The sequence below is a fragment of the Dromaius novaehollandiae genome, chromosome 6 (assembly GCF_036370855.1).
Source record: "Dromaius novaehollandiae isolate bDroNov1 chromosome 6, bDroNov1.hap1, whole genome shotgun sequence".
Lineage (NCBI taxonomy): Eukaryota > Metazoa > Chordata > Aves > Casuariiformes > Dromaiidae > Dromaius > Dromaius novaehollandiae.
Genome location: NC_088103.1, coordinates 24,944,181 through 24,967,903, shown reverse-complemented (window position 1 = coordinate 24,967,903; position 23,723 = coordinate 24,944,181). Strand labels below are relative to the sequence as shown.

The 23,723-nt window shown below is 44.2% G+C and overlaps 1 protein-coding gene across 2 annotated transcripts in view; it reads left to right on the top strand.

The window, feature by feature from the left end:
- The first annotated feature begins 8,750 nt into the window (after positions 1-8,750).
- Positions 8,751-23,723, top strand: part of PIK3AP1 (phosphoinositide-3-kinase adaptor protein 1) — a 54,765-nt gene continuing 39,792 nt past the window's right edge. The window contains exons 1-2 of one of the 2 annotated variants that reach the window (XM_064513936.1): positions 8,751-8,909; positions 15,070-15,486. In XM_064513936.1, the coding sequence (XP_064370006.1) occupies positions 8,897-8,909; positions 15,070-15,486 (430 nt within the window). In that variant the 5' untranslated portion in view covers positions 8,751-8,896. The remainder of the gene's footprint in view (positions 8,910-15,069; positions 15,487-23,723) is intronic. The other variant, XM_026094946.2, reaches the window with a different exon arrangement.

Sequence of the window (23,723 nt, the reverse complement as noted above, 5' to 3'; positions counted from 1 at the left end):
GAGGAGGAGGATAGCAGGGAATATGCTGCGCTGGCTGAAACCTTCTGGAAGCCAGATCCAATCTGTGGTCCACAGCAGAGAAGATGACAACACAGGAACCCAGGACATGCCTGATAGAAACATGGGAGTGTGCATGTGACACTAGAAGAGGAAATATTTCTTTCAATTAACTCAAACCCATTCCCTTGTTTCTCCCCTCTCCCACATGTCAGTCTGCTCCTGGTTATAATCCAGTTTAAATATGATCACTTCAAGGGGAATGTCACAGAGGAGAAAGAGCAGAGTCACTGCACAAAGGAGGAGAAGGCAGGAGCTGAGGGAGGTCCCAGCGCAGGCAGAGCCCTCAGCGCAGGGGCATAGTCCCACAGAATCCGAACACAACAGGCAGAGCAGGGTGCTGGCAACAGCACCCACCAGCAGTCCCGAGCAAGGTGAGCAGTGAACCAGGTCCAAGGCTTATCCAAGGAATCCCTTCAGGAGCAAGGCGGGGGGCAGAGACAGATCCAGAGCAAAAAGCTACAGCATGTGCTCAAAGGCACCATCCATAAGGTGGTGCTAGAGAGACTGAGGATAAGGCTACCTGTAATGCAAGTTCAAGGAAAGCCCAGGAAGTAGGACTAGAGGCAGGACTTGAAAAGGGCACAGGCACAGCCACAACACTGGTCAGGCAAGCACAGAAACCTCAAGCCTGAGCTTAAATGGAGCTGCTTGGCCTATGAGCATGGTGGGGGTGGAAGTCCCAGGTGAGGCTGGTGAGGGCAGTTAAGGCCTATTAGTGCACTCAGGCCCTGACTAGGAAGAGATTTCATTCAGTTGCTCTGTAATGGTGTGGCTTTAAATTAGTCATTGCCCCTTCACTGAAGTTTTTTTTCTCTTTTGCTTAAGGTATGTGTTAATAACTGTAGTGCTCCATTCTCCTTACTTTTGTAATGGTGCTTTTTTGGGGAGGAGGGATGCCACTTCTTTTCAGTAGAGCATGCTGCAAAGCCTCCTAAGGATAAAGGAGGGTGAAAAAGAGAGCTGTACTCTGGAAGTCCTGAATTAGAGCTGCTAGAGTCAAAGAAGCAGTAGTAGGTGGGTGCTATTGTGCTCTTGATGTTCCTCTATCCCTTTGCTCTTAGCTGTCTTCAAATACTGCTGTGCCTAGTTACACATGGTCTTGTGCCTCTTGCATGCAAGTGGATTCTTGGTGAGGATATGCTTGGGCTGGTAGCATGCCCAGCAAAATACGTCTGTTGGTGGTGTTTGGGGAAAATACCACTCTTGCAGTGCTGGGAAAAAAAAGCAGTTCATGCAGTGGAAGACTTCGACGTGAACTTCTGTCATCCTGTAAAGATGCTGTTCCCTGTAGTGTAGAGAAGAGGTGCTCAAATGAGGGCTTGTTGAATATGTGTGCTCTCAGACCCTGAGGCTCATGCACAATCTTTTGAGTGTGTTGGGTTTTTTGTTTTGTTTTGTTTTTTTGGACAGGGAGAACACTCTGTTCTCAAACACCCATGTCTGGTCTGTAGCTATTGTGTTTAGAATAACTCAGGTTTATGCTGCAGAAAGGGAGCTGTTTCCAGGAGCCAGTTTTTCTCTGAGTTCTTGTAGCTTCCATTTATTTTGAGCAGTAAGAGAGGTAGCTACAAGCTTCATCTGCAAAGCTCAGCACAAGTTCTGTGTCTTGTTATCTCAGGCAGAAAGGAAAAGACAAAGCCTTTGCTGCTGGGAGAAGCTGGGGAAATGCATTACTGGCCGTGCCTTGCTTCACAGTCTGACTTTGCTTCTCTTCCTGGTGAATAAGCATCTCCCTCTCCTCGCAGGCCTTTGCTAGTTACGTCTGTTCACAGATGCTAAATGAGTGCTTCTGTTCAGAGGTGTAACTATCCAGGTGTGTTCCCCTGTGTTGTGCCTGTAAATCTCCCTGGCAGAGCAGTACTGTGGAAAGGAAGCTCCTATTGTTTTGGATTTCCCAAGGCAGTAGTGAGAGACCCTGGGATCTACTACCTCAAAGCAAGTTTGACTGCAAGCCACTGCTTGCAAATTCCTTTGTTCCACTCAACTATTCCTCACTCCTTCTGTCTGTTTCTATTCCTTTTCATTCCTTTTTCTTGGCTGGCATATTTCTCTCACTAAGATTGCAGGAAGAGCAATCTTTCACCTTATGAGTGAGCTCTCAAATGAGAGATCTTTGCTCTTCCTACTTTTCCATGACCAAGAAAAAGTGAAGAGATAGTATAGGTATTCAAACACTTGCTGCATCCTTTCTTTAATCTCTCTTCAAAGTACATAGCAATGTTGCTGCACTATTTGCCTAGGTTTGCAGAAGCTCTGGAAGAGCAAGCTGGTCCTTTTCTTTGGACAGGGGTAAGACAGACCCTTGAGACTAATGCATTAAATATAACTATGTTCAAATGCTGCTGCAAACCAAAGGAAGGAAGAATAAGACTTATACAGTCAATTATGGGCAATGGAGCATGAAAGGCTACCTCTCTCTCTTCAGTTTGCTCTTAATTCATTATAAGCTATGTAAATCTTTCACTTGGGCCAGCCTAATATAGAAGGGTGCGAAGGGGCTTTGGCCTCCTATTTGCTAAAGTCTCTGGAATGTCTACTGGTTTGAATTTGGCTTCACAAGAAGCCATTAGTATAGGAAATGGGGATGAAAAGCTAAGGATTTGGACAGTGCTGAAAGATGGGGTGTGACTTTTATAGATCATATTTCTTTTTGTTGCCTTTACAGATGCATTTAGAAAAGGTAGGTCAAATCTCACAGTACTCAGGGAAGAAAAGAGCTTTCCCATTTTGCAGGCATGTGGCAGTGGCAAGTAGGTGTCTTTGCCCGGAGAGTCATCAGCAGAGCAGAGTCAGTCCTATCTCCTTATCCAGCAAACAAGTGAAATTGCACTTCACATCAGTGCACTGCAGTTTTGAGTGATAGCTCTGGCATTTCAAACAGATGTGAGATTTGATCTCATCATACTGAGCTTTTATGGGGCAGATTTCCAGTTGACTGTGCTACAGAGACTGAGGACTGCATGTGGCATGGTGAGAGGGGCTCTCTTTTTGTCTCCACGAGACAAGTCTATGTTAAGTTTTCTGTAATGTAAGAAGAAGAGGAGGAGGACTTGCTAGGCTGCTTTAAAATTCAACTTATCTCTGCTTGGGACCAACCCAAAGTCCTTGAGAGTTGAAGCTGAATAACAGTGAGAACTTGTGCTTTGCTTTCTTGCTGTTTAGATCTAGCTGGTTAAGTCTCAGCTGAGAAGTGGTGTCTATTTTAAAATTGCGTGTGAGGGTCAAAGCTCTGTGTTAGCACGTTCTCACAGTAAAAACTTCAGGCAGGTTGGGGAGTGTGGCCAGGCGGAAGGGTCTGAGTGGGAAACAAACCTTGCTGTGTGACCAAAAACGTTGTTTATTTTCTGATGAGTCAATAGCAGTGACCTCATAACTTTGGTGTTTTCCTGTTAGGAAGGGAGAGTGGTTTGGTTCACAGCTGAAAGGAGACCCTGGACTCTGGCTCTGAAAGCATAGCTAGCCAGTGTTGCTGACTCAGGGAGGTGACAGGCAGAGAACCACCTGGCTGGAGGGGGGAACAGGTGAAGGGAAGGGGCTGTGCTTGGCTGGAATCTTAGTGCCCCAGGCCTTTTTCTCCTCCCCGTGCCCCCAAATCCTGGCACCTGACCTGGGAGTCTGACCCCAGCTCCCCCTTCCCACCTGAGGCCAGTGGGACTCAGAGTCCTGTGCATGATCAGCACATGGTGCTTGACAGTCTAGTAGAAGCAGGAACAAGACAGAGCAATGACAAGTATCTTCCTGTCAAATGTAGCTTGAGTCACTGCAGCAATGGAAATATGGGGGTAGGCAAGGCAGAAATCCCTTGAAAGCACAAGGGCTTGTCAGTTGTGGAGAAGCTACAGGTGATAACATTCTACAGTGGATTGTCAGACTTGCTTTTTAAGTCCAGGACAATGTCTCAACTCTTGCATTGTAAGCTGGTGGAGGGGTAGCACTGTTCCAGTGATATCGGAGGTGATAATTCCATAAAGGAAGGACAAGAACTGCTGACTTGAAGCTCATACTCTGTCTCTTGCTGCCCTCCATGGATACCAGCTTTCAACCATCTGTGCTGCCCTGGCCATGACTTCTGTTGTTCTTGCACTGTGCCAAAGAACTGGAACTGGCCTTTTTCCCCAGAAGGAAGGATGGATGGTACAGATCATACAGTTTCCTAATAATCAGGTAGCTCAGCAAGGCTCGGGGGTTCTCTGTAGATTGTTAGATTGTTCTCTTTTTGTAAAGAAGAAATTTCATGCAGTAGCATACATACTGTGTATGCAGTTTAAGTCTGTGTAAGAGAACTGAGACCCAGAGTTGCAGGGAGAAATGACTCAGCTCTTCAATAGTAGGGCAATAAGACTTTTCTGTTGCTTTTCCCTAACCCCCAAAAAATTCAAATTCCTCTTTTATGCCTTGAAATGAATCCTGCATTTCTTGACATCTAATGTGCAAAGCATCCAGTTTATCATCTGGTCTTCATATTGCTGTAAAGGTTGTTGAAATCATGCATTGACAGTTATTTTACTTAAGCTCCTTGGGCGAGGCACTTCAACTTCCCAAGTCACTAAAGGGAAATTAAAACTAAATGTGTTTCCTATGGGCTTTGTATTGATTAAATACATAGTGTCCTGAGTGACACCGGTGCACGTGGAGAAGTCACGTAGGTTCCCACTGAGAAAGAAACTGACTCCTGCTAGCCTCCTGCATTACACTGCAAGGCTTTAAAGAGAATTTTTTTTAAACTCCATTCCAGGAGTGGAACCTACTTTCAGCAGGTTGAGGTCCTCAGCAAACATCAGAGATTTGATTTTGTTTTTAACTCTTTTTCTGGAAATTGAAAGATAAAATCAAACAGCTTTACAAGGGAAATAATGTGGAACAATCATAAAATCATAAATGTGGCTATCCATCCACTTAACTTTTATTTGTTTTCTTACATACAAGTGTTATTCCATAATATGCAAAGAATTTGGCTAGATACTTCACCTGACTGAACTTCTCTCACACACAAATCCAAATAAGATTCTGTATTTGCATGTCTCTAGCACCCAGATGTTCTTTATTCTACCATAAAGCTTCAGGAGGGTTAATTCTGAGAAAGTTCTAGTTTCTTCTCTGCCTATCTGAAGTTTCTCATAAGGCTATATCATTAGGAAGCGGTATTTATCCTGTATCTTTTTTTTTTTTTTTTAACTATGAAAGCAAACAGTTTTTGGAAGACAGGCAGCGGCACATAGTTTATAAGTTTGTAGTTGGCTTTGGGTAAAGGAAGGTTTGGGTTGTTGCTTCATTCTTTATGTGAAACAACTTATATTTCCCCAAGGAAAAGATAAAACTCCTGGATAGTAGGAGACAAATATGAAAACTTAAGTGTGCCTTAAGTGGGTTTCCTTTGTTTTATTCTACAACTCCTGTTGTACCTTCCCAGTGTTACAGTGTTTCCATTTCACCATAACATGTGACATTTCCTCATTCTTGCATCCTTTTCTTGGCCATCTATAGAATGTGTGGTTGGAGCCAATTGGAAAATGGAATTTCCTTTCAGTAGCTTCTGTTTTTGTTTTCTTTCTTTAACTCCAAATTTGAACAAAGCAAAACTTCTTAAGAAACCAATGAAACACTAAGTCTAAGATGTTATATTGTCTGAATATTTTGGGTTTTTTTTTCCTGGGCAAAGGTCATTAATTGGCATGTTCCTCAGAAAACTGATAGATTTTGACATGAATGGCCTTTTTGACAAAGCTATTTTGTCTCAGTGCTGCTTGAAAACCCTTACCATAGGATTGATGACGTCTGTGAGATTCAGTATATGTACAGATTGATTAGTCTGAATTATAATATTCCTTTGAGATGAAGTGCTAGGTGGGCTTTTGGTGCACATCTTTTAAAATGACTTCGTGAGCTGTTGTTTGATATGGTTACTGGAGATCAACATCCCCAAACAGCATAATGGTGCTTTCATTTGAGATTCAAAAGAGCCATTGAGTCAAGGAAATAACTTGCTAGCTTAGGCTTTACTCAGTCTGAACTCTGGGTTAGAGATTTTTCTGCATACACAGAACAGGTTAAAGACAGCACTGGGACTAATGTTGCGGGGTGGTGTGCCTTATGTGCAGTGCAGTGGTTGGCAAAGTTCTGGGGAGCTGGGGCTTGTAGAGCAAGGCATGGAAAAATGTGAGAGGCAAACAGGCACAGACAAACACTTCATTGGAGAAGAACTTGAAGAAACTGCACCTGCATAATGCTTCAGCAGAAATTGCAGGGAGCAGTTCCAGTAGGCAGGAAATGAGTAGGTAGAGTTAAGGAGAGATCCAGCAGCAGGTTCAGTAGCTGGGATATGCTGCCCCCAAAGTGAAGAGGGGGCATGTGTCAGATCATGAGCGGGGTTCAGCTAATCATTAGTTTCACCTTCAAGATAGACATAAGTTTTTAAAATCCTCTTGCAGCTATTAACTAGCTTTTAAAATTTCAGTCTCTTGTTCACATCCCTTATTTGTGGATTCATTTTTTCATGTATGTGCGAGTCAAAGAGGGAAGTAAAGCCTTTCCTTTCTCTAAAGGAGATCAGGACTGGCAATACTTAGTCAAGGCTGACAAACACTAAACACTCATGCTTCCAGCTAGTTTCTTTTTGTGAGGGACTGACTGAAAGGAACAAATGAGCAAGGCTCATTCAGTCATTTCAGTCAAGCTATGTGAAAAGAGGAAATAAAGGAATTGAAACAGCAAATTAAATTTGCTGATAGGAAATAGGAATCCAAGAACTTTCTGGTGCCTCAAATCTAGGATTGGCTACTCTTTACTTAACTTGTCATAGACCCTTTTTCTTGCCTGCCGTGCATCTTCTAGTACAGCCAAGTAGTCAGTTAACAAGTGAAGTCTGCCAATTTGGATGAGCAGCCACTTCTGTTAATAACTGCATTTATCTGCATGTGAGGGATCTGCTAGTCACAAAAGGAATGTGGGCTGTAAAACTGACTGAAAAACAGGCAGGCATGTGACAGTCTGTGGTCTAAGCAGGATGTGTAATAAGGAGAGAAGTGAATGGGAGCAAATGTGTGTATTAGGAGGAAACCTAACACAAAGGTGAGATGCTAGTTTAGTGTTCCAGATACAATGTGAATCAGCAAGCAGTCTAAGATTATGCAGAGCATAGGGTGCAATTGCCCACTTCATCCACTGAGATGGAATTAGCATCCTTCTGTACCTTATTCCAGTCTGATCCAACTTCTCTCTACTGATAGATCAGTGCAAGCACTTTCAGAATAAAATTGCTACTGTAGTGAAATACAACAGTTGTGGCAATGGGGCACAAAAGCTTGGGTAAGGAAGGGAGGGAAAAAAAATCCTATGATCAGAAAAAACAAGGACCTCTGAGAGGGATATTAGGTGAAATTTGGACATAATGTAAACAGGAAACACTACTGGCGTGAAGCTGCTTATGCTTCAACTGCACATCTGAATCTGGCTGAATACATGTACCGGGTTAAACTTGGCCAGGACATTGCTAACAACATCTTGAAAGGACATGGAGTTCTTAATACCCCAGAAATGTCATTGTCTTCCATGTCTTTTCTTGATGACACTATTCACTATTAACAGAGGTGTCTGACAACAGCAACAATGAAAGCGACAGACTGGCTGTGTGTTTGCATGCCTGAAGGACACCTTCCTATTTATACTCATAAGCAGGCTTGCTCTGTGCTGACTTCTTGCTTTACTCTGCCCATAAGCTCTGGCGATCTCACCTTTGCCTGAATTTCCATCTCATTGTTTCACATCCTTTCAAGAGGCTGTTGGGGAAGGGAGAACTCTGCCTGAAAAGTGTACATCCTATATTCCCCTTTGGCTGCCAAAATATTCCTGTTCCCATTTTTCCGATCCATATTCCTTTCATGCTTGCAATGTGGTACTATACAAAATAAGAGAGTCTTGTCTCCTGACAGCTTGGGTACAATGCAGGATACCTTGTATCAAGGTATCTGTTACCAAGTAGCTACAGGGTACCAATATGTGTTCATTGCTTTTTCCCCTTTCTGTGGTCCCTTTTCCTGTTTTTCACCCTTTCCTGGCTCAATTTTATGATTTGACCTCCATACCTTTCTTGCTCTCATCACTTCTTTTTCACCTGCTCTTTTTCCTCTGTGGCAATCTCTTTTCTCCCTACCTTCCCACCCCTCCAAATGGGGATCTGCCCCACAGAGCTGAAGTTCACTTCCAACTGAAGCCACAGGAGCTGTAGCAATTCAAGATGATCCCCCCAAAAGATATGGGGACTCCTAACTGCTTGCTTTGAAAGCTGAGCCCTACAGCACATTAGCACGTGGGTTTTAAAAGTACTGGAAAGCAAAACTGGGAAGTGTAAAAGTTTCAGGTCGCTGTGCAGTGTTAGGCAGAGCAGGAGAGGATGGGGAGGGCTGAGGCTCGTCTATTTGGGCTTTACTCATAGAAGTGAGAACTCAAGCCCGTTAGTTTGAGCAGAAAGCCGCGCCAGGTAGCATGCAGGCAACTCGCCGCTAGTTCGAGGAGGGCTGAGCTCAGGCGGGAGCAGAAGGGCCGGTGCCGCCGTGGGAGCAGGCGCAGCTTGGGGCCGGCTCTGCAGGTGGCATCGCCGGCTGCCAAGCGCCCGCCTCGGCCGGGCGGCGGCGGGGCGCCGCGGGCGGCGGGGCAGCCGCCGGGGCTCGGGGGCGGCCCGGGCCGGGAGGCGGGGCCGGGGCCGCGGCCGCTCCGCGGGCGGGCGGAGGGACAGAGGGCCGAGGAAGTGGCCGCGGGAGGAAAGTCCGCTGCGCTGCTGCCCGCGCCGGCAGTGTGAGGGACGGGGCTGCTGCCCCTTCCTTCCCCGCCGCCCCGGACCATGACGGCCCCCGGTAGGTGCCGCGGCCGCGCGTGCGGGTCGGCGCCCGGCGGGGTAGCGCGCTCCCGCCCCGAGCGCCGGGGGAAGCGGCGGCGGCGCCTCCGCCTGGCCGTGCTACGCGGCGGAGACGGGCTGCGGGCCGGGACGCTGCCGCCGCCCCGCCGCGGGCACACAGGGCTCGGCCGCGGCCCCGGCGGCTCGCCCGGGGAGCGCGCCTCTGCCCTGCCCCGCTGCCCGGCACCGCGGCTTTTCCTCTCAGCTGTGTCTCCGGGTGTCGCTTGGCGTGACAGGGCTTCGACTGATATTGCTGCCGATAAGCCAGGAGGCTCGGTGGCGAGGGAGCAGAGCGTGCTCCCGGCCTGCTCCGCGGGTAGAGTTTGCCCCGCGTTGTGGCGCTCAGGGCAGGGCAGAGCCGGTTTCGAGGCCCCGCTCTGACGCTGATCTACTTCTGTGAAAGAGGAAGGAGGATCCCCTCCCTGGGTTTGGGGCAGCACTGAGGCTAGCAAAGCTCTGCAGAGCAGCAGCGCTTCCTTTGTTCGTAGCCTCGCTACAGCCTCGCTGGTACCTGCAGTATCTGCCCCTTCCTGCTCTGCTCAGCTTGTGTTCTCAGGTGTTGTCTCAGTAGAGTTCTCCGGTCTCTTGGGCACGCTTCAGTTTGGCAGCTCAGCTAGCCCTGAGCGAGGATATTCTGCAGAGTAACCTGTCCCTGCTGAGCCCTTAGCATGTAGGTACTCCTCTGGGACGTTTTGAAGAGAACTCAGTTCTCCCTAACTACTACTCTGTTCCTTGATGTTTGCATATTGCCCTTTTGGGGTATGGCCTGCTGCCCCCTGCCACAGTGGCACAGGATCACAAACAGACTATCCTAGGTTGCCATCAGTGATGATGCTTTAGCTACCAGATGTGCAGGGAAGACTGGTTAGAATACAGCTGCAGACTCCAGAGGGAATGAAGTTTAACCTATATTGTGTAAGTTTGCCCAATTCGCAAGTTCCCCTCCCTGCAGGGAAGTGTATGTGTTTGTTTTATCTAAAAAAGGAAAAACGTGCCACCTCAGGGTGTGAAGTAATGTTAGTGTTTCACTGACGCGTATCTCCTTATGATGTAAAAATAATCCGGATGAACCCTCAGGAGACTTGTGGACAAATACCAAAACTACTTTTCTCCTTATAAACAGAAGTTAGTTTCAATGAGGCTCTTATAAATAGAACAACTTTAGATTCACATACTGTTAATGCAAATCTCGTGTTCCTATCACTGAAGATTTGTTCACAAATTTTTATCTAGTTTGATTCTATTATTTCCTTTTGCTTGTTTGCATCACTTTAAATTAAGTCAAGGTTTTCTGTTCCACTCAAACCAAGAGATCTTGCTAGCCTGTTAATAATTACTGCATGTGATCTCTGTTACTTTGTTATGCATTCTAGGTAGGCAAAGTATGCATTCATTTCATCATACATCACTTAAATACACCAACTTTAGACACTAAAATATTTGAAAGGTGCCGAGGACTGTTAATGGCTCACAAGCAGCTTTTAACACCTCCTGGAAGCTCTCACTCGTTTAAGAATTTGATTCTTAAGAGACAGTGGTCTGAGTTTCATTTATACCGTAGGGAGTTGCCTTAGATTAGAAGTTGGATCCCCCTCTATCAAGGATTAGTATTTTGGAAATCAACATATTCTTGTATCTTTTGTATGCATAAATCCCAAAGCAAACTGATGGTGATGCAGATAACAGGCTACATATCATTTTTTTGTTTAGTGAGAATTTGGTGTGGATCTGATCTAGCAGAAAAAAAATTGATTTGCTTGCCAGTGAATGCAGTCATCTAAGTTGGAGTAAAGCATTTATCTGTCAGTGTTTTTTTGTTTTTTACCTGTAGTTAGTCTGTGGACCTTGAGAAATCATGGTCTACTGAGGAAGGGGATGCAAAAAGTGACACAGAAAAGCAAATTGATTGTTAGAGGGCTTTCATATTTTATGGGACCCACGGGTACAATGCAAAACTACTAATGATTTGTAAATTGAAAAAGGTCAGGCCTTTTGGCCAGTAAAATGGTAGAGTAGGTAATAACAGGAGATGATATCTGATGCAAATTTGGAAAGTGTTAAGTGGTTAAAATGTAATCTTACTCAGAGTTGATATGCCAGTTTCCTCCAATATTCTTTAGCTATTTTATTGGCTCTAGGTAACTAGAATGGCAAAATAGGGTCATAAACTGCTATTCCGTGTTTTCTCTGAACTCAAAGATGGTCATTTTGCTCATCTGTCCAAAGATGGGCCTGTTTTGTTTCTTTCTCAGAGAGGGGCTATAAACGCATGATATACTTTATCACTTTAGGACACTTTTATTCTCTTCTTGGTCTTGCCATGGGCCACCTTTGTTTTTGACCAAATCACCTTGTCCCCCTCCTATTTCATTTGCAGTTTATAAACTAGGAAAAGCTTTATCTCTTGTTCTGTCTCCATGCTATTTAGTTTGTGGGATTCCAACCTCAATTAGAGGTCTTAGGCATTTCTACAGTGCTAGTTTGTAATCTCATCGATTTTATACTATTGCTGTATAACGGAGTTTACAGCTAAGCATTGAAAGGGACTGTTACACCTTGGGAGAAGTCCAAAGGTTATGTTTCATAATTGCAAACAGCTACAGACCCACACCTAGATGTTTTTCTATGAAATAAGCAATTGAATGTTACCTGCAAGATTTTTAGTATTGTTGATGCTTTGTAAACTAAAACAATAGTCACTTTGAGTCCCTAAGTTTAAGAATGCAGGAACAAAATATTGTTAAACTAGTTTTCACTTAGTAGTGTTTTTTTTTTTTTTTTGAGAACGTTAGCTGCCTGCATCGTCTTTCCTCATCTTACTGCCATATATACTATTCAAAGTCTTTCTTGCTGCAAAGTGAAGACTTTCTTCTATCTGTTTTTCTTTTCCAAAATCAGCCTGTGGAATGCATTGTCAAAGCATACCACTGATGTCAGGTCTTAATAGGAATAAAGTGCCAGATGTTTACCTAGGGATTTCCTTATGTGTGTACAATAGACAGAGTTTACATTGTGCTTTGAAGTGTGCTCATTTTTTACTGTAACTGATGTGTGAAGAGTTGGAGGGAAAAACTCTTCCCCCAAACATTGTGTGTTCTCTATTCGTTTCCCTGAGGACTAGAGAGTAGTTGGTGCTGCAAAGTGAAGTATTTGACCAGGCAAATAATGGCCTGATTCAGGAAAACAATTCCTGTGTCATCTTTCTTTTAAAAGGAGATGTTGCAGTTGAAAATATTTCTAGATTTTTGTTTTCTTCAAAACAGTCTCATCTGCTAACTTAAACTTGCTTAACTCTTCAAGACACACTTTTCAGTGTATTTGCTTATGACACTAGAGAATTTCCATGGCTCTAAGAGTGGAGTCAGTAATTTTGTTATTTGGTTCTCCTTTTAAAGAAGATGCACCTCAGCTTATCCTGATAGTGTAAAAGACGATAGACCTGCAGGTAAGGGAGCCTGTGGAGAGCTGGAACAGCTCTGTTAAGGGGAATCGGTGGTGCTGGAAGGCAGCAGTACATAGGGGAAATGATACCTTTCCTAAATGCTAGGCAAAGTTTGTTCCTACTGTGTGCAGATGTTACACTGCTCTTGGTTGTGTTGTCTATGGGGATATAAATGCTGACAGGGAGCATGGTCTGTCAGGTTTGCATCTTTTTGCATCCATTTCTGAGAAGAGAGTCCCCCCACAGTGCAATGCATGTTTAAAATCAGTGGCTCCCCCATCCAGCTCTCCCCCCAAGCATAGCTGCTTCCTTTCATTGAAAGACTGGTGAATGGGCCTGTTTGCTAACAGCTTAGTTTGCAAAGCTGTGCTCTTATACTTGCAGGTTAGGATCAAGTATTCTGTTTTACAGAAAGTTACAATTATCTGGAGGCCACTATGGCTTTCTCCAGAATCTGGAGGCAGCACTTCTTGGAGAGAGAGCAGGGCTAAAAAGTAGCTGCACCGTCTCCCCTCTGCATGATGCTTTTGTTGGGAGAGCTGAAGGTTTCTTCCCCCACCACAACCACTGGCTCCGTGCTTTGGATTCCTCCCCTCCTTGCCTCCAGGGACAGCAGCAGGTCTCCCCATCTGACCAGGGTGGGCCCAGCTCGTTTGCTGTCTTCTCTGCACCTGGTTGTGCTGCCCCTTCCCACTGCACTGCATGAAGGTTGCCATCTGGCACTGCAAGCAGAAGTTGCTAATGGGCTTCCTGAAGTCTCTGGTTCGCCTCTCTTGCTTTTTAGAATAAAACAACTGTCCTGCTAAATTCTGCCTGGTTTTCCAGTTTCTGGTTATGCAGTTATGTTGTCTTTGTGAGATGGTGTTGAGCTAGAAGTCTGGTGTTTTCACTGGGATGAAAACCATCTTTCTTCAGAGCAGTTCCGCTCTCTTCCCTAAAGGCCCCCAGGCTTTGGGTCTGCCTGTCTGTTTTATGAGTTCGCTGGATCCCCTCCACTGAGAATGCTTTCTCCTACAAGCTTCAGCCTGGGGTCTGTGATCTGTATTCACACAGAAACACGTGGCTATTATGGCATCTCCTGAACTGCAGCCTGTGTATTCTGTATATCTAGGACATCATTCTTCCCTGCTAGCGCCTTTCCGTTTATGCAGGTAACCGTAATGCTATTGAGTGGGCATAGGTCATATCTCCAAGCTTTACTTTTCAATTGCACCATTTAACTGCAATTTAAAGAACAGTTTGTAATTGTATGGTTAGGAGCTGGGGGCTGTAGCACTTGCACAGACTGCATTTCAGTCCTCCTTACAACTATAATAAAGACTGTGGGTCAGGTGGCAGAATGGAGTCTTTGGAGGTTGCTCAATTTTGATTTAATTTTAATAAGATGACTGCAGAAGTGTCATTTCCAGTCTTGGTAAATTCACTTTTTGCAGATGCTCTTTCTGGCATGCAAAATTTTAGGCAAAGCCTTCTACTTTAATTAGAAAAATCTATGTTTGCTTGCTTCTGGATGGGGATGGGTTGGAAATGTTGGCGCTTTAAGAGTCAAGGTGGGATTAGAAGAAAGGCAGTTTGCTAATAACTTTTGAAATGCTCAACACTGAAATTTACCATGGGACTACAGCCATAATCCTCAAATCTGGGTAAACTTCCTTGCAGGTGAATGGGAAAAAAAAGTTCAGACTTAAACATTTTTTTGAGATTTGTGGGGTTAGCACTGCATCATATCATAGGAGTTCAATCCGCATATGTTTTTTTTATCAAGCTGGAAACAGCTTTAAAAGGGCTTTCATTCCAGAGACCAAAGGAAGGAGCAGTTAGAAGCTGCCTCTAGAGATTTCTGGAGTAAGTCGACTCTGTCCAGCACACTTCAGGCTTCGTTATGGCCGTCACTGTTGTGTTAGTTCCTTCTCTCTAAATAGAGATTTTGTCATGCATAGCTGTGGTCAGGAAACCTTTGTATGGCAGTTCTGGGAGATGGATCCAACACAGGTTCGCAAAGGAAAATGTCTGAAGCCTGAATGATAGGAATGCTGTGCTGCAAACACTGGGGCTGTTGCACATGTACTCTCTGGGCAGTTTGCTTTCTGCTGCAATGACAGCAAATGTCTAGCCGCATGGAGGCCATAGTGACTTCCTGTAAGCATTATGAGACCCTATTTAAATAAAGACCTTTCTTCTTTTAGGTGCGCTATGTTTAGTTTGTGCTTCACTTCAGCATGTAATGGTCTAAGCTTCTATTGCAAAGTCCCTAAGGTTGCCTAAAATGAATCCATCTCTCACTTGAAGGTGAATTGTCCTTTTCAAGCTATGTTTGTTTAGGGGGTTGACTTTTTATTTTGTCTTGTTTTTCTTTTCCTATTGACATGCCTTAAATCTGAAAATTTCCACTCACTTAAAACTACATAGGAAATCCCCTTTTTCAAGGAAGGATTTTGAGAATGAAAAAACTACTTAAATTTTAGTAGGGGAAATGCAAGTAGGAGTTCAGCCACCCTTAGAATTGTTCAGTGGCTGTGAACACCTGCTTGCTTTGTCCATATCTGCTGTACTCTTAAAGTGCCTTGGAGCTTCTTAGATGAAGGACAGCCCTCTGGCTTTTGTTGCTGTAAAACTGAGGATCAGTTCTTACTGTGGGTTTAATCCTCTTCCCTTTGGTCATCTTGCACCTGCACAGGAACCCCTGGAGGATATGATGTGCTGATTGTGTATGCAAGTGACGCCACTGAATGGTGTCAGTACCTCGAGAATCTCTTCCTCTCTACTCAGCACACTCGAAAGCATCGGATTCGGAGCTACCAGGTGGAAAGCGAGTCTGCGATTTCCCGCCAGGAGCTGGATCTCTTTGGCAGAAGTCGGAGCATCGTTATTTTGCTCTCTGCTGAACTGGTGCAGAATTTTTATCTTCCTCCTGTCCTGCAGAGCCTTCAGGAAGCTTTGTGGCCCCCCCACAAAGTAGTCAAACTGTTCTGCGGTGTTACGGACTGTGATGACTATTTGACCTTTTTCAAGGACTGGTCTCAGTGGCAAGAAGTCACATATGATGATGAGCCTGATGCTTACCTTGCAGCTGTCAAGAAGGCTATTTCAGAAGGTAAGGTTGCTTCTACTAGTCGAGCGTTGGGGAGTGGAGATGTATGGTCTTGTTCATCCTTGTTTTAACACTGAAATAGAAAACTAAACTAAATTCCACTAATCTCTGTAAGCTAGAAAGTTCTGCAAGCCAATTTTCCTGTGCCTTATGAGTTGGTCACTAAACGAGGAGATATTACCAGTGACTCACAGAGAACTTCTGAATTTGGATGACATCTTAGGTGCCTGGTTTTGAATGCAAATGGAAAGTAAAACTAAGCAACTCTGCCTGTAAATGTTGTGCCCTGCAGTTTGTTGACCCCAATCAAGGGAAAATTATCTTTTCCTTCAGAGTTATCTTTCCGTCTTACTGGAACCAAGATACAGTCATCCTTTAATGTGTATTGTCTAGTGTTCAGCCTGAAGTCAGAGCCATACTGGAAACAGATCAGTTTGTTACCTATGAAGGAATGGCAGAGGTTAATTGCAGAATTGCACTAATGGACTTAAAAGTGTTCCAACGAGTCTGAAAGTGATCACACTCCTCTATCTTCTCATAAGAAGCCTAGAGGAATTAGTGCAGAAGTCTAATCTACATAGTTTTCGTTGTGTCTGAACTTTCCTATGCTCCAGAGGCATGTGCGGTACTCCTTTCTGAGAGTTCCCAAGAGAAATTTGGAGAGCTCCGATTTATGACAAAACTGCTTGTCCACACTCTGGGTTAGAGTGTTCCTTGTCAACCGTGGTGGGATAGGAGTATTGCATGTGCCCCTTGGGTTAGGGCTGATGCGTATTAAGTTTTACTCTTATGAAGCATAAATGAAGCAGTGCAGATTTGTAGTGTATCTGGTGATGCCTATATAAAGGGACTTTATGCCAGGATAAGAAGGGGAATAATAATGATGACAAATTTATTACAGTAAAAATAAATTTTAAAAGTTATGACCTTGGCCAAAACAGTCCCCCTGGAAAAATATGACTTGAGGATTGTGCTGGAGAGGGCGTTCTCAGGTAACCAGATCACAAGAGATGATTCCAGTACCATTTAAGAGCCTGCATATGCTACGGTTTGGATCCTGCTTTCAAACTCCCTTAAACCATCTTGGCTTCCCAGGGGATAAGCTAGATATAGAGTAGTTTGGCTCCCTTCCTTTGAGCCTGTCATGAACACAGCGATGGTGGCTGAGCTTTTGTACTCTAAAAAAAATAAAATTGACCAGAGATTAAATTTGCTCTTCTGCCATTTACTGGCAAAAGTCAAAGTTTAATTACTGTTTTCCTCCAAATTGAGCCTAGAGCACAACACGAACATCTTATTGATTTAAATATCCTTTTCAAAGCTAGGGCAGTTTAAGCAACATGTCTCTGGATTGCTAATGTTAATAATTTTACTTGAACGTGTCTAAGGATTGCCGGAGTTGCTTTAAATCGGAGCAGGAGTAAGCTCTGGTAACTGAAGGGTGCATGGGAGCACAAAGGCATATTGATCCTGAAATTTCTTTCTCCCAGAGCAAGGTCTTCTCAGTCTTTTCCATTCTGGTTTAGTGCATTCTAAGTGTACAAAGTACAACACAGTCAGAAAAAAGGCTAGTGCTTCCCAGGCTGTGGGTAGAGTGGGAAGCACAAGTACCTGTGTCCTTCTCCCATTCGGTGGAGTTTGTTTTATTAAGACTTGATGAGTGGGGCACAGCTGTGGGGCTACTGTTAGGCCTGAAGAGCTTTAAGCTGGTGACTGGGATTAGGAGGCTCAAGGAGTACAAGCAATGACTTGGGAGGTAGAAGATGGACTGTGGCTGGAGAAGTATGTTAGCCAAATGGATCCCTATTAGGGAGAAACTCTCACCCCTCTTGCTTGTTTTGAACATGTTAAAAATCAAAGAGAATTTGACATAGAGGGAAGGGAATGGGCATGGGAATGAATCAACTACAAACTACTCTGGGCCAACTACTTCTCTCTCTGTAGAGAGAAGCTGTTTCTGTCAAAGGGAAGCACCCAAGATACCTGATCTCTGTGTCTGAGAGTGCATCTATCCTTGTTGGTGCACTAGGTTCAGGACCTTGTGAATCAAAGAGCAGCCTCCAATCTTTTGGTGTCATATACAGTCAGTGAATTGTGTTAAGCTGACCTGTCTCTCATCCTCTGCAGCAATGCATGTGGCTCCCCACAAGTGAGCTGGCACGCTCTGTGTACAGCTGGTTGCCCTGTGGCACAGTGGGAGCAGCATCCAGGGGTGGTGCTGGGTGGTGGATGCTTCCAGCTCCTCGGAGCCTGCCCTGGTGAGGGGCAGAGATGAGTCTTAGTAGCAGCACTACACTATCTGTCTGAGCAGCCAGCAAACTGTTGTGTTGTGCATGTGGCTGTGTGGCAGCCTGGCTGCCATACATCTATGACAAAACTTCTTTGGGGTAAGGCAGTAGGAGTCTAACTTTCTCACAGTCAGTCTTAGAGTCCTTCTCCAGAGGTGTCCTATCTGTTCAAAGATAGCATGCACTGAAAAAATGGTATTTGTGCTTTAGCTACACATAAATCATGTTTTTTAAAGGGATTGTGCTTTGGATCTTTGTTGTGTTGCTTTTATGTAATAAAAATAATTCAGTTTATTTTCTGTTTTCTCACTTGAACAAGAATGCATGTATCTCAAATTGGCTTTATGAGATCTTGACAATATTTGGCAGAGGAAAAAATGAGAAAAATAAAACCTCCCATTTGCCATGGAGTCTTCTTTAGCATTCTCCAAACAGTCTGGTACACTTAGTAAGAGAAGTCCAGCAATTCTAAATCTGTTACAGAAGCCCTACCTGATGTGAGCTCTAAGCCATACACAAGAATTGGGCAATGTCAGGCTATTTCACCATGCGCATCAGAGCAGTTCTCTAGGGGAGCAGTTCCCTGTCACTCCGACTCTTGTGAAGGAAGAATCTACTCAAGATACTTCACGCAGAAGTATTTGAATGAATGTAGCTGATCCTGCCTCAGCGTGGAGAAAGGGGCTAGGTGACCTCTTCTGTCCTGTGATTCTACAGACCAAGTTTTGTGAATGACCTCAAATGCAAATGCTCTGCTGCTTCCTCTGAAGGGAAGACAACCCCAGGTGTACATAGTTCTCTTTTTTGGGTGAAACTATGAACACTTTCCTCTTGGCTGATACTAAAAAACCAGCATCTGCCTTGTAGTTTCATTGCAGCCAACTTTGGGATGAGTGACTTAAAGTAAAAGTGTTTGTGACAGTTGACCTCTCCCACAGAGAAACACGGCCGGTGCGGTGTTCCCAGTACTTTGTTGTTATGTTTCGAGATGAAGGCTTTGAAAAGTTTGGAGCTCTTAAGAGGTCTGAGTTAAGTCCACTCTCTATAGCAGACTGAACCTCCCTGAGGAAGGCACTCCTCAATTTCTACAGCACTTACACAGTATGACCATGTTGGAAATAACATATCTGGGTCTTTCTGTGGAAGTATTTCTATCTGCATGCATTTGCCAGCACTCCTAACAGCAGTATCAGCACACAGTGGAAAAAAATAAAAACAATGCAAAAATGAGAGCTTCAGCTTCCTAACAGCTGGGTCCTGAGTGAGTGGAGCATATGACATGGCACAGTGGGGGCAAATACCCCTCCAGAGCCTGCATGCTGTCCTTGTTCAGGCTATGCTATTGCCTCTAGCGCAGCTGTTAGGCTGTGGTTTGTTTAGTGCATCATGGGAACATGCCGCCCCCAGACATCACACACAGAAAGCTATTTTAACTAACTATTAGTTTAACACAAAGTCAGAAATGAGGAACCTCTCATGTAGCCTTGCTGAGAGCAAACTGTGTGCTGCCACTGACACTTGCTCCCTTGTAGATGGGGCAGTTTTAAACTCTACAGTTTCTGAATCATGGCAAACTACAGAAGGCATGAAGGTTTTTATTTGCAGGCAGTCCTTGTTACCTGGGGAAATTATCCAGGTTCTGGACTAACTGTGCTAAGGCCATGGAAATGCTTAGGATGGCTCTGTACAAGCCAGCTAAAGTCTAGAAGGAGTAGTCACTAGGGTGCAGGGGCAGCCTACCTCCTGAGCCCTCTTGTCTGGCCTTGTGATACCACGCTGCACCGTGCTGTGTGCGTTGGGCAGCTTGGGCCAGCACTAGCTGGGGATTTCTTCCTTGTAGTTGGAATGAGTGACCTTTCTCTTCCTCCTGTTTTCCCATAAACTCAGTTGGCATCTGTTTTGCATTACCTATGTTTAGGTTTATCCAGTTTATTTCACCCCCTGCTTTTGTTGTCTCGAGTAGTTTCAGTTTTCCTGCTTTCAAAGTCCACATTCCCAAAGGGTTTACTGGTTAATCAGTGGCTTTGAACTTTCTGTACTTGAGCAAAATCTTGCAAGGGAAAACCCGGGGAAGTCAACATCTGCCAGGGACTGCTAAGGTGATTCCTGCATGGAACAGCAGCTGCAGCCATGCTGCTGAAGGACAGCTTCAGCCTTGGAGAGCAGACTTCTGATGCAATGAGATGGACAAGAGAGGAAGATCAGTACCAACAGACTTTTTGTCAAAAAGGAGGATTGAAAGTGGGTGTAAGGAAGGATGCAGTGGGTATGAAGGACAAAGGGCAGCTAGAAGGAACTGGTAAACTGGAGGAAATGCAGGAAGTTGGGATTTTTCCTGAAGCCTCTTATTCTACTTAGTGATGAGCTGATTGGTGCACCCACAGGCCAAGGCAGTGAGCTTTGATAACACCACAAGGAATGTATGATACACCTAAAAGGAGGAGCAGAGTATGGACTCTCAGGGTAGAACCCCATCTGTGCCAGTCCGAAAGTTGTGGGGGGACAAGGCTTGTGACATTCTTAACGTGGTCATGTAACAGCAGTTTTTTCAGTACTGGACTTGTTGTTCCTTCGTTAAGTCTATGAAAAGTCTAACACACGGAAGCTATTTGCCTGCCAAAGGACTTCTGGTCTGGCATTATAGCAAAGAAAGATAGATGCTGTAAATAGGTTGATTTATCTGTTGGAGGGAAATAGCATAAGAGAAACCATATAAGCTGTTGTCATTCTTGCACATGACAAGGTATTGAATTAACTTCCTGCATTTCTTCTGTTGTACTGGTGACGCTATGGATGAAATTCAAGGACATATGATACTGTAAATCCAAATGTGTGGGGGCTTAACTCTTAGGATGTTACCAGGTTCCATCTGATTAGTGTTTTTTCTTTTCTTTCTTTTTCTTTTCTTTTTTTAATCACTTGGCTTTATGTGCATAAAGGGTGATTCAGTTCTTTAGCTTTCTTGAACAAAAGGAAAGGGACCTGCCTTTGAGAGCAACCTGGTTAAAATTAATGGCAACAAAATGTTACATAGTGTGTGGTTCATCTAAGGATCCTGCTCTCATGGGCTTTTGTTAAAGCAAATAGTTCTTATCCTTTCAGTGCATGTGGAACAGCTTTTATTCATGAGTATTCAGCACTTACCTGTTCGCCATTACACATCCATCTAATTCACACCAGCAGCTGGTTAGCTGAAATGCCGTTATCTAGTTGCAGTCAAAGTGGATTTGAACTTCAGGATTTATCTTCTGTCTGCTTCCACCCTATTTACTGCTGGTCTTTTGTGGGCTGTTAGTTAAAAGAGATGATAAATGACAGAGTGATGGCTCCTTTTTCTAGCTCAATAGATGTTCATGATAAGGCAACATAAGGCACCAGGTGTCAAAAATGGAGTGCCTCTATCTGTATGTGCTGTCTTGCCAAGGAAGCTGCTCATCTGAGCTCTTCGGTAGCCACTGCTACTGTTTCCAGGCACAGCCGGAGGTCACTAGAAGGTAATGCAAGGTATTGCGTTCAACCTATAGATTGGGGAGAAAGAATTGCAAGAGGAGAGAAAGCCATGTCCCCAGAGCCTGTTTTTCTAAGAGCATCAAACCAAACTTATTGCCAGAGTTGTCAGCCCTTTGAGCTCTTAATCTTGGAGTGTTGGGTTCACCTTGCAAATACAAAAATATTTTTTGAGCAACAAATGGCAACGCCTTGCTCTGGTCATACAGATTTGTCCGTCTCTAGAGCTCTAAGCCAGGCCAAAGCAAACTGAGCACCAGGATTTTTCTTGGTTTTCTGTCCATTCCTTCCACTGTTAGTAATATAATCACTCCACATTGAACTGCTTCTGCCTCCAGCACTGGAATGTTTTATACTTCATATTCCTGCCTCGTGCCAGAAACAAGATGTTCCCCCTAGAGCAAGGTTTAGAAAACCACTGTCTGGCTAAACTGTAGAAAGTATTGAGTAGAACAACTAAGTAGGTTGGAGGATTGTAGGAAAGCACTGGAAGGTTATAATGGATCACAAATACTGGAAAAAAGGCAAGAGTCATTTTGGAATATGCTAGGAGGAGTCTCGTATTTAAGATACAGGAGGTAAATATTCAGTCTCGTGCATTGAGGACTCAGCTGGAGTCTTGGATCCAGAACTGGACATTAGGCTTAATGACTCAAAAGTAAGTATAGTTTTAAGGGATTTAATGAACTGTTTGAGGAATTTGGTTTATTTGGGATAGAAAAGAGAAGATTAAATGGGGACAGCTATATTAAGGGTTTTTCTGAAAGAGATGGCCATTAGTTGTTCTCCTGTTCTCATGCAACTGCTTAATTTGCAACAAGAAAGACTCACTTTGGAATTAAGAACATTTTTCAGCCTGTCAGGATAAACCTTGGGATAGACTATTCAGGGTTTGACATCAAGCTGAACGGATGCACAAGATGCTCTTATGTGTGTCTCAACCCAGGGGATGAACTAGTTCAACTGGTGAGATTCATTTCAGCCCAGCAGTTCTGTCATTTTTTAATTGCTAGGTTTTGGACATCATTACCACAAAAAAAGTCCAATTCTGATTTATGGTAACCTCTGAAGAAGTGTTGGTCTGACTTATGCTGAAGGCTACTTGAAATCCATGGAGCAAGCTAATTATGGCTGCAGATGACTTAGGGGCAGGGCAGCTTGTGCTTTTTACTGACTTGATTTGTGAATCTTGTTGTTGCAAGGAAAGTACCTGAAGATATAATCTCATCATGGCAATTGATGTGAGTCTTCGGTAAACTGCAGAGCAAGAAATAATAATAACCGTAATAATAATACCCAAACTGAATAAAGCCCTGAGTAATTTGGACTGACCTCACAGCTGATGCTGCTCTGGGTGGGAGGTTGGAAAGCTCCTGAGGTCCCTTTCCAGCCGGAATTATCCAATGATCCCATGAATATTCTTGTTCCTCAAACATGACCTCACTGTCAGCAGGGAGGTCAGGAGTGCATTTTCTGTTCTCTGTACATCTGCTAGATGTGTTATGGATTCTTGGTGGCAGTATAACATGGCTCATCAAATGATTGGTCAGGATTTTACTTTTTACTTGTATTTTTGCCATTGGTCTTCTGCAAACCTCTTGGTTTAAATGTAGGTGCCTGTTGCTAGAGCCCTAAATTTCCAGTTAAATGTTAAGTGTGGCAGGAGGTGCTCTGCCTTCCCATTACTTCTGGGGTTAATAAAAAGTGATCTGTCTAGTAAGGGTTCATAAATTCATACTTGTTTTGTACCTTGAGATTTCTGCCTATAGGCAAGATGGTGTCATGCTGTCCCGTCCTGTTCCCCCCCCTCCCCCCCCGCCCCAATGGGAATGTATGGGAACAGGCTTCTACAAGAGGTGCTGTACTGTGATTTTGAAGTGCCTGTAGAGCTTGCCGTTGCATGTGGAGGCAGTACAGGACCTGAGTTATGTAGCAGCTCTTCCCTATGCTGCTTTTTATGCTGTGTAAGACATGGCCACCAAGCCTCACATTCAACGACATTGGATGCACAAAGGAATCTTGCTCGGAAGAGGCATGACATGGCTGAATACTTTCTGGGAGATTGTGCCACCCCCTGAAGGGATAAAACTTGGAAACAAAGTGATCAAAAGACATCTACAAGTTGATTTGGCATACCTCGTCTTCCACTTAGAGAGAACGCAAAGCCATCTGTCAGATAAGTACCTCTGAAAATACCTCCTTAATCTTTGGCCCTAAAGAAAATGATGCTTTGGGAGCTGTCATATTGCTAGAGAGCTAATACTGTATCTCTGAGTCTCCAGCTTTTCAGCAGATCTCAGCTCATGCAGCTCTAAACTGGTGCAGTGCTCCTGTTGCCCTGCTGGAGCATCTTCGCTTTTCTGTGCTAGATCCTCGTATTTACCTCACCAGCAGATCTCATCAAGCCACCATGTCATGCTCTGCCATCCTCGCGAGGTCCCTGCA